The 11,256-nt window shown below is 45.4% G+C and overlaps 1 protein-coding gene across 1 annotated transcript; it reads right to left on the bottom strand.

The window, feature by feature from the left end:
- Positions 1–865: 865 nt before the first annotated feature.
- On the bottom strand, positions 866–10,696 carry LOC118556035 (inactive rhomboid protein 1-like; the record flags this gene model as incomplete). The annotated part of the gene is given in 17 exon segments (XM_036133098.1): positions 866–1,334; positions 1,422–1,645; positions 2,837–2,990; positions 3,085–3,185; positions 3,408–3,483; positions 3,562–3,656; positions 3,811–3,874; positions 5,150–5,250; positions 5,365–5,526; positions 7,132–7,206; positions 7,297–7,382; positions 7,385–7,407; positions 7,482–7,736; positions 7,815–7,957; positions 8,162–8,251; positions 8,253–8,285; positions 10,501–10,696. Coding segments are annotated over 17 exon segments (2,071 nt in total), but the record flags the coding sequence as incomplete, so codon positions are not given.
- Between the last annotated feature and the right edge of the window lie 560 nt (positions 10,697–11,256).

Below are 11,256 nucleotides of genomic sequence, written 5' to 3'. Positions count from 1 at the left end.
ATGAACTCTGGTTCAGCTGTAAAGTAGCTAAAACGCTACAATCTTTAATTAAACGTCACACTTTCAACAGATTTTCACAGTAATTCAGCCTCTAGCGCTTCATTCACAGGATGAATATTTACCACAGGATGGAAATAAAAACATATTCCATTAATGGATAAAGAGTATAAAAGGCTGTGAGAAACTTTGTGACCGAATCACAATTCAGTCACGAAATACTGCAGCAAAAACATATTTTACACGATTATTTGATGCTTTTTAAGAACTTCCAAACCGGGCAGAGAGAATGACAGATTTCTGAATATTTATTTATGTATAATGTAGTTTACTAATATTTACTCTATGTGATGTATAACCCAGAAGGAGTGGGACAAAATCAGTCTATACTTCCTCCCACTCCTTTAAATATGTGAGACTAACCTAGAATGAATACAGCTTTATGTAATACTGTTCACAACCTGCACTCAAATAAAACAAATCTGTGGAGAAGGGGAGTGTTTAGGTAAAATTAAGGCACCTTTTATTATTTTAGCATCTATAAGTGATTTTAATTGAGAAGAAAAGTTAAAAAATAAAGCCTCCTCTCCTCTGGAAGCGCCTGTAATGATCGTTCTGGCCACAGGGGGGCGGTGTAACGTCCATCTATCCTTTTTCTGACCCGCTTAATCTCTCATGGGGTCCTAAGGGTTGCTGGTGCCTATCTCCAGCGTTCACTGGGTGAGAGGCGGTTCACCTGGACAGGTCGCCAGTCTGTCGCAGGGCAACACAGAGACAGACAACCATTCACACCTAAGGAGAATTTAGAGAAGCCAAATAACCTGACAGTCATGTTTTTGGACTGTGGGAGGAAGCCAGAGTACCCGGAGAGAACCCACGCATGCACAGGGAGAACATGCAACATGGATTTGAACCCAGAACCTTCTTGCTGCAAGGCACCAGCACTACGCTAGTCGAGTTTCCAATAAAAGCAACACCGTCTCCTCCATCAGTCCATGCTCTCCTGGTTCTGATGCATCCAGAACCCACTGGTCCCGCTGAAATGACGCCTTTACTCCAGAAGCGTTGCTCTTCTCCATGTTTAGCTTCCTTGTTGCAGCTCCAGCGATGTGACGGAGCGGTGCCGATGCACCGGTGCTGATGTTCAGAGGTGAGCGTTCAGGTCGTACTTCTCACAGAACTTGTCTGTGACCGGGACGCAGGTCAGGTACTCGCACCACTCGCACTTTACCGGGTAGACGTAGAAGAGAACGGCCAGGGTGGAGAGCAGGCCCAGGAAGACCAGCAGGAAGCCGCAGATCTGGACTCGCTTTCGGTACATGTCAGAGCGCCCGAAGCTGCGTGTTTAGAAGCAAAGAAAGATTATTTCCACACAGACCATTTCCCTGCTGAGCTCTTCTGAACCGCGTGTTGCGTTCACTGACCTGATGTACGGCAGGAAGGCAAAGGACAGGAAGAACCCCGACACAAAGCCACAGATGTGGGCGAAGTTGTCGATCCACGGAAGCAGGCCGAAGGAAAAGAAGAAGACAGAGATGGCCGACAGTTTGAGGAACGCCCGCCACGGCCGCTCCAGGATCTGCCAGCTCTGGAAGAGCTCCACGAACAGACAGGCCAGGATGCCAAACTGGCTGCCAGCAGGACCCACCTGCAGGAGGAAGCAGACTCTGATTACGGTCCAACACATGAAAGCTTTCATTAGATTAGACTCTTTAGCTAGAAGCCCAAAGTATGTATACCCTATAATAACAAAATTAGGAACTAGACAGAAAACAATGCATGGTTAACACAATCTGGGTTTAAACATCTATATTCTGATACCCCTAAATAAAACCCAGAGGCATCAGCTGCCTTCAGATATCCTCCAATCAGGAACCAGAGTCCAGCTGCGTGTCATAGAGTCTGAGTCTGACTGCAGAGGTTCTGGTTCTGGCCTCAGAGGTTCTTCAGGGAACAACCAGCATCATGGAGACCAGGAACCCAGCAGACGGGTCAGGGAGGAGGTTCTGGTCCAGTTTACAGCAGGTCAGGTTCTACAGAACCTCCCAGAGTACTGATCATCATCTGGACCTGGAGAGAGGATGGACCTCCTGCAGACCTACCAGGACATGGACGTCCACCTGGACTGACAGGCTGGACCAGGAGAGCATTGATCAGAGAAGCAGGAGGACCATGGTGGCTCTGGAGGAGCTGCAGAGACCAGCAGCTCAGGTGGAGGTAGCTGCTGACAGAACAACCAACCGAATATCGCTACTTTATGGAAGAGCGGGAAGAAAAAAGCCATAAGAGGACCTGGTTGGGGTTTTTATTAGCCATGTAGGAGACACAGCAAACATGTGGAAGAAGGTCATCTGATCAGTTTTAGACTGAAACCTGTGGCCTGGTTGAAAAACAACAACCAGAAAAGGCAGCACATCCCCATGAACACTCCATCTGCATGGTGAAGCACGGTGGAGGCAGCATCATGCTGTGGGAAGCAGGTCAGAGCTGATGGAGCTAGAACCTGTTAGAGGCTGCAGGAGAACCTGAGACTGAGGTGGAGGTTCTCCTTCCAGCAGGAGAACCAGCCTAAACATGCAGCCTGAGATATTATGGGATGGATTCATGGGTTATAATGGCCTAGTCAAAGTCCAGGGATGTTCTCTATACACCAGGCTTAACTTGGGTTGTTTTGCAAAGATTTCCATCTCTAGAACAAAAGTGGTTCCACAAAGTACGACAACAAATCTTCTTGGTGTTTTTGTGTGGCGTGAATCCCAACATAAACATTGTGCTTTTATTGTGACAGAATCTAGAACAGGAACGTGAATGCATGGCAGGCGCAGCAGACCCAGCGTACCTCGGCTCTGTAGGGAAGGAAGATGGCAGAGGCCAAGTTGCCTGTGATGCCGCTCAGCATGTAGATGATGGAGATCCTGAGCCAGCCGGCCAGCTTCTCCAGGTCCCTCAGCACGGTCATCTGGAAGAGCACAGACACCAGGCAATGCAGGACGCTGCAGAAACACACGGAGATGCCACACGGTCACGGCTCTGGCTCCTTTCACAAAATGCTGCTGCAGATACAGATTCTGAGAAAAGTTCAGTGACCCGGCATGAAGAAAGAGAGACAGCCACAGCCGGGAGAACTGATCTGGGATCGCTGGGTTGAGGAAGGGGAGCAAGCCACACACATCATCCATACAGGCAACCTGGAAGACAGAATCAGAGTCATGAGAAGGAACGTCTGCGAGAGCCGCTGCCGTCCTGCAGCGTTCAGCGTTCAGCGGCTGCAGCGCTGCTCAGTTTACCGTCTTTACCAGCAGAGAGCAGCAGGTGGCGCTCAGGCTGCAGCTTAAAGCCTCACCAGCAGCAGATTCTCCTGCTGCTGCTGACAATAAAAGGGAATCAGGTGGAGCGCCATGCCATCCTACCTGTGAGCAGAGCGTCGCCTCCTCGTGAAAGTATCCGTGCATGAAGTCACAGTACTCTCTGGAAGTGATTTCACATCTGCAACACAAAACCGGTGCTTCACTCCACCGTCAGCGGCTCAGCGCAACAAGATCCAAGAATCTAAGAAATCCTCACCGGCCTTTGGTCCCGATGCAGCAGGGCCGGCCTGTGATGCTGCAGTCTATGTGGGGCAGGTTGGTGTGGTTCCCAGAGTTATACTTGGTGCAGATCTACAGAGCAGAACCAGACCGAGCCATGAAGATTTGGAGATGAAATCATCTAAGAAATCTAAACCAATATCTGATGATTGTCGTCATCAAATGATGCTTTCAGACCAATTAGTAACTGAATGAGTGATTTAGTGCTGCAGGTTTGTGGACCTACCGGCCACTGTGTGATGTCATCTGACCACTCATGAGGCGAGACTGAGGCCGGTTCCTGACAGATTCTGCACATTCAACAGAAACAACAGAAATGACATCTGCTCTGTAACAGTCTGGTTATGCTACAGAATCACACCTCCGTTATTTCTAAGAGCTCACAGCAATAAGTTAGAACACCATGAACACTTTAAGATAAAATGTGTTTTTTAAGAGGCCGTTTAAATCTGTCCTCATTGATCCTGAATTACATCAACATCTAATAAACAAAACCAGGTAAAAATAGAAAAACAAAGAAAGTCTGGTCCACGTTTTAACAGCTGATGTTTTCTTTCTGACTTTATCACCGGTGAACATAAGATAAGATATGATAAGATAGTCTTTATTGATCTCACAATGGAGAAATTCTCTTGCCACATCGGTTCATACAAGAAGGTGCAGAGTAGGGAAGGTGCATTCAGTTATATACAGTGAATCTTCATATATACAATGGATCAAAAAGGATACAAAAAAAATACAAAAAGAAATAAGAATGGGCCTATGATGTCTTATTTACATATATAGTGGTCTATATGTATATAAACATATATACATACTTTATATATATATATATATATATATATATATATATATATATATATATATATATATATATATATATATATATATATACATACTTATATATACATACTTATATATATATATATATATATATATATATATACGCCTACATACAAACGTATGTATGCATGCAACATAGCTGCACTTCATTAAAGTTTGCAGATATTCTTTCATTCAGTCCTGTGAGGTCTGGACTTTGACTAGACCAAAGCCACTTTAGTCATCCGACCGCCTGTAAGCTGTTAGTTTTTGGTCATTTTTAGTAGATTTTCTATATTGCGTTAATATTGGGCTGTTAATCTGTGGATTATTTGTTTCAATGCATGTTGTTTTTATCTTATTTTACTGTTCAGGCCTTTGGTCTCATGCTGGTTGCCTAATAAATAAAGGTGGATTTAAAAGCACCGACTTGTTTAATGTTCACAGGGCGTCTGCATGTAAAAGTTGATACGTTTGGCCTTCTTAATGGTTTTCCACTCATGAATAGAGACTCTTTTTTAACGATGGAATTCAGATTATCCCAGATTAATGGGGACAAATAGCTGCTACTCTAAGGTTATTGCTGAGGCCGTTCCTCTGGCGTTGTGCTAACACAGGTCGGATTCTCCGGAGCAACCAAAGTTATGGAATGATGCATCTGTTTTAGATGGGATGCAGTTTTTATCTTCCCATCCGTGCTGCCCTCCAGTGTGTGAGTGAAGGGGACAGAGACCACCGGTTACCTGGGGTCCTGATGGCAGACTGAACCATGGTGGCGGGGTTTACCATCTAAAGATGGAGCACTGGGGTGATGAGGCCACTTCACCCATACTGCCAGGGTACTCTGCACACAAAGACAGACAGAGACACCTTCAGCAGCTTCTATCTGATGGACGACTGCAGACAAAGTGGAGGAACAACACGGTGCCTGAGATGATCAGAGGCTGGTTCCACTGACCGAACACTCCTCCTGTAACGTCTGCAGGCAACCAGAGCGATCGTTCCGAACACAGCAGCCCGACTCTCTTTCTATTGCTTTCGTCTCCTGAATCAATTTTTGGATCTCTTCATCCTGACGCATGCAAGGAGAAAACTTTGCACCAAGATGGATCAGCGCCTCCTGCAGGACAGTGGCAGAAATGTTGCAGTTTGGTAAAAAAAAAACCAGACAGAAATAACCTTCAGGTGATGCGCTCCACCAGCACAACTTAATAAACCACTTTTCACCTGCTTTAGGATACTTTTAGTTAGGTTTACTGAGTATTTGAAATCTAGAAAATAAAATAATCACAATGAACAATAAAAAAAGAACTACAAAGGATAGGGGCTAAAAAAACTCTGCAGTTTTAGAGAACAAATATGGCAGCAAACATACAAACTGTCCAGCAACAAATTAACGACTTTATAACTAGCTGAGCAGTGAGCTTAAACAACTATTCATAATTTATTTATACTATTTATAATCAATTTAACATACAGCAAATTAGTATTTCTCTTTGTGGCCCACCAGAGGCCTCTTGCTGCCAAATAATGTACAGAGGGGACTAGCAAGCAGTGAGATTAGGTACCATGGGCGACCAGCAGGGGGCGATGCTCAGCAGTTTAAGTGGGGAAATTCTTTAAGCAGGAAAGAAAAGCTGAATAAATGTGTGCACTCATTCACTCAACATGTGATCTTTACTCAAAACACTTCAACCTGTGGAGAATCTGGGCTTCAGGGAAGGAACGAGTGAAGGGACGGTTCAACGGCGCCACAGATCACGCCACGACTACGACAGAGTCAGCAAAAAGAGCGCAGAGGTGAGCGGAGAGGAAGCATGAAGAAGAAATGATGCTGCATTTAGTTTTTAGGTCCTGTGTGTCAGAGCTGAATGTCTGATGTCTTTTATATGAATAACCAACCAGCCCTGGCTTTAGCCGCCATCACCAGCTCAGCCTGACCCGTTCTTTCTCAGTGTCTGAGCTAACTGAAGGAGTGTTTGACTGCAGCTGCTTCAAAAGCTGCACCTTTAATCCACGCCGTGCAGCAGGAGCTCAAAGAGTCGTTTTAGGTAGAAAGATGTTCTTGGAGAACCGCCTTACAGACTGCAGAGTTGTCTGGAGAGATGGGAGCGCCGACTCCAAACGGTGCACAGCAGAGTAACAGCGCTGGTCCGAAATAAAGCAGAATCTACAACAGCTCCCTGAATATGCTGTTTTTTTTTTGACTGCAGGAAGTCTCACCACAGAATGCTTTTAAATGCCTGCTGGTCTTTACGTTCTTCCTCCATCCTAGTGGACAACCAGGCTATAATCTCCAGATTGTGAGCTCACATCTAGCAGTCCTCTGCTCTGTTCTGCACGGACAGCCCAGTTCTGGGTCACAGAAACCTTTGGCACCAAGTTCTGACGCCCTCAGCATCCCTCCTCTGTTTTACCGTTACATTTTTACACATCTCAACTTTGCACATGAAAATAAATCAGTCAACAGTAAAATCTGTAAAACGCTTTATCTTTTGTTTTAGTTTAAATAAGTTCTCTTAAGTGTTTTTTTCCTCAGTTTTAGCTACCGCTGCTTTTATTGCTCCAACACTTGTTTTATATATAGCAATAAACTTTAACTTTTGGTTCTGAATCTGTCACTTTTGGCCTTTCTGATAATTTCACCTATTCATCCAACTTTAGGATAAATAAATCCCTTATTGTGGCCGTTTTTATTATAAATTGGAAAGATTTAAACACTTACAGAGCTCGGACCCACCCAGAAGTTCTGTTGCTGCACAAATTTAACGTTTTCATAAACTCCCTTATTTCTCAGCACCTCAAAGAAAGCAAAGTATTACATTTAGAAAAAAAACATGTAATCTGTGCATTAGAAATAATAAACATGCAGACTGGGCGACACACTCACAGAGTCGACAGTCTCGTGTTGCGTGAAGCCGATGGGAGCAATGCCGTAGATGGAGACGGCCAGGATGGTGATCAGCAGATGGACAACGTGATCCAGTAGGTGAAAAAAGGCCTGCAGAGGGAAACGTTGAGCTCTTAGTGAGACACTACAGCAAAACTTTAAAGAAACCAGCGCCGGCGTCCTGCCTGTGATCATCCATGTCTTCTATCTGCCTCCTGACGAAGCTGTCCAGGCGCTTGCGGTAGGTGCGGTTTGTGAGCCGGCCCACCATGCCCAGCCCGTAGGGCCTCTTCTCCCGGGCAAACAGCTTCTTCACAGGAACTGCGATCCTCTGTCCTCGCTGCCTGTGGCTGCTGGCACTCACCACCTCCTGCTTCAGCCGCACCTTAGGCTGGACCAGAGAGCCGTCCTTCGCCTTCCTCCAGCCTCGCTCTAAAGGCCTGGATGGAGACAGAGGAGGGAAGGGTCAGAGGGAAAATCCTTCCAGATCTTTTGGGTTTTTAGGAAGAGCAGCCCACAGCATGAGGTGAGTCCTCTCCAGCTTGTTCCTCTCCAGAGCGCCTCCTGTGAGCGCGCTCTCATCCGGCTGCTTCAGGTCGGCCTCTGACGGCGTCTCAAAGACGTCGTCGGCGTAACTGGACAATTCCTCCAGGAAGCCGTCCTGAAGAGGTGAAAACTACATCAGTGCAAGGTTTAAAATGCTGCAGCGAGAAAAAATGAAACTGAGGTTAAACATTTCCAGCATATAACATTTCTAGCTCAGGGTGGTCTCCTTTTATTAAGCTTATGTGATTCCTGATTTCCAGACTCATTTTGAAACAGACAGAAACCAGTTTAGTGGTTGAATAAAAGGCTCTCTGCTCACTCTGGTGAAGAAGGATGTGTCCAGCTCATCAGGGAAATCCTCGGTGTCCTCCTCAAAGAAGCTGGGAGGCATGAAGCTCCGTCTGCGACTCCTGGCAAGCAGCGTTCTCGCCTAATGTCCGACCCTGAAAGGTCATGATAAAAACTCCTCATGTCATCTGCTTATAACCTCCAGGTTCAGATTAAAAATGATGTAATGAGAATAAAAAGCAACGAGTTCAAAAGATTGAAAAGAGTTTGAACCACTGCATCTTGAGGGGAAACCTGCTGATCAAATGTTCTCCTGTCTGACGTTCTGCTCGGCTGTGGGAACCTTTGGTTCAGCAGCAAATAAGGCCAATTACCAAGTATTATACTGCGCCGTACCCCTGCAGCCAGGAGGTTGTGGGTTTGAATCCCAGCTTGGGCTTTTGCTGAATGTTCTCCTCATGTATGCATGGGTTTCTCTACAGATACCGGTCTGTCTGAATTACCCCTCAGACATGAGTGTGTCCTCACATATGAGCTGGGACAAGCTGTGCAGGGTGTCCCCCGCCTCCGTCCGTTTCCAGGTTCTTCCAGGAACCAGGAACCACCTGGGAGGCTTTCTGAGCCGCCTCTGATTCTGGTCCTGGTGAGACGGTGAGAGGCCGCCCGGCACAATCTGGCCCATCTCCTAACAGCGATGTTCACAGAGCAGCGGCGGTGGATTAGCTCTGATTTACTCGTATATTCTGACCTCAATCCTGCACATAGCTGAGCGTTGGCTGTGTTTTAGCAGAGACCATCTGCTAGGAGGAAGCCCCCCGTCAGTCCAGAGCCCCCCCCCCCCTCACGCCCGGCACCTTCACACACAGCCCAGGGTCAGCGCTGCTCTACTGTAACATGTTTTATCAGTTTAATCCCCAGAATACAGACACAGGCTGAGCGGATGTTTTACACAGCAAGCCCGTTAAAGTAGGAACACACACACTATGATGCAGATTAATGTGGGTGGGTCGATTTCCAGGAATAAATTACAAATTGCTTTAATACAACTAAAAAGGAGCAGTTCAGCCATATACATGCGAGTTAAAGCCCTTAAACTTTCCACATTTTATGTAACTTTTTTTTTGGGATTTTATGTAAATGAATATATATATATTTAATGCTCTTCTAAGCATAATGAACACTCAAAGTGCTTTACTCCAGAGCCACATTTACCCAATCACACTCACTATTCATATACAATTTAGGGTTAAGTGCCTTGCCCAGGGGCACTCGGACAGGTAGCAAGAGTAAGCTGAGATCCAGTCAGCAACCTTCAGATTGCAAGCAGCACTCCACAGTATTTGACGGTAGCACATTATGGTGTAAATAATTATACACACGAAACATAGAAATCTGAAAAGTGCGGCGTGCATTTGTGCCACAGCCGCTTTTACTCTGAAACTCTTAAATAAAACTGAGTGCCTTCAGATTTCACCAAGTAGTAAACAGAGTGAACCTGGGTAACAATGGATAAACTTTAGTTTAATCTAACAGCACAATAAATGTTCTATGAAGGCCTCGGAGGTTTGTTAGAGAACATCAGAGAACATCAGAGAACATCAAGCATCATAAAGACCAAGGAAATGAGAGATCCACGACTGAGGGTGGAGAACTCCACAAATCTGGCCTTTATGGAAGAGCAGCAACATGAAACGCGTCAGAAATCCTGGTTAATGTTCACCACAAGGCGTGGAGGAGACAGAAAAACGTGAAAGAACTATTTTTACTAGAAAAATGAGAAAACCATGACCTTGCTTCTATTTCATAGTTACAATAATTACTTCGTCTATCACAAAAATCCCTATGAAATAAACAAAATCTGTGGGTTTAAATGTGGAAAGGTTCAAGGGGTGTGAATACTTTTTGTTTTACTATACCATTTTATTGCTACTTTAAAAAGAACATAGAAGCTGACCAAAGTGCTGCACAAAAAGAAATACATAAAAAATATATACATAAAACACTATAATTTAAAAAAAAAAAGAAAGAAAAAAACAACAAGTACAAGTGAAACACAGAAAAAAACTGAGTTAAAAGCCAAAGAAAAACTAGTTTTAAAAACATCAAGAGATGGAGCTTGCTTAACCACCAGTGGCGGCTCATTGCACAACTTAGGAGCCAGAACTGTAAAAGCTCCGTCTCCTCTGGATTAATAAACAGATAAAAGCATCTAAGAACACACAAAGGTAACGGGGGGAGGGGGGGAGGGAGCAGTTCAGATAAATAGGAAGGGCCAGCCCATTGTGGTACTTAAAGCAAATAAAATAATTAGTTTTGTACATCTAAAGTGAGCGTGGCCCATAAAAAAAGTCTGAAGAGAGAAAAAAGCACCTTCATCAGCGCTGCTGCAGCCTTGATGCTCATGACAGCAACAGACTCCCGCTTCCGTCGCCGGGGCATCCTGTTGAGGGCGGAGCGGGAGCTGGAAAAGGAGCAGAGGGACGCGGCGCCGGGCGTGAGGGGGGTCGGCGGGACGCTGAGGCCGTCCACCTCTTCAGCCACGCGGAAGGCGCGGCCCCGAGCCAGAGGTCCACGACCTGCACACAGACACGAGGACGTCCAGAATAAACACCTTCCATGCAGCAGACGGCAGGAAGCAGCTGCCGTGGATTCATGTACTGGAGTTTATAGTTCCCTCATTAGCTAGCTTATATAGTTAAATTATATAAATGTAAAAGGACATTTATTTAGTTTACTATTTTCTACATGTGTCAATAACCAGTGATCTGAGTGGTAAAGTATCAATGTTTCCTTCTCTTGGCTTTGTCTCTTTAAAAATCAAGTATTCATCCAAAACCAGCAAATCCTGATTTGAGTTCATGAAGCTGCCAGTTTTTATTCTAAGTTGCTTTTTGACTTGCTTTAAACAGCATGACGCGCTGCCATGATCTGGTTATTATTTGTCATTAAGGTCCTTTCCGTACCTTTATCATTACAAATCATCCATTCCGGGAAATGTGTCCTCTGCATCTAACCTGTCCCTCAGGGACCAGTGGGCTGCCACCAGTGGGCTGCCACCAGTGGGCTGCCACCAGTGGGCTGCCACCAGGCGGCGCCTGCGGAGCAATCCTGGGCCTGAGGGTCTTG

This window comes from Fundulus heteroclitus, unplaced genomic scaffold (genome assembly GCF_011125445.2).
Source record: "Fundulus heteroclitus isolate FHET01 unplaced genomic scaffold, MU-UCD_Fhet_4.1 scaffold_576, whole genome shotgun sequence".
Classification (NCBI taxonomy): Eukaryota; Metazoa; Chordata; class Actinopteri; order Cyprinodontiformes; family Fundulidae; genus Fundulus; species Fundulus heteroclitus.
Note: the sequence above shows the minus strand (reverse complement) of the source record. Positions and strands in the feature narration are given on the sequence as shown.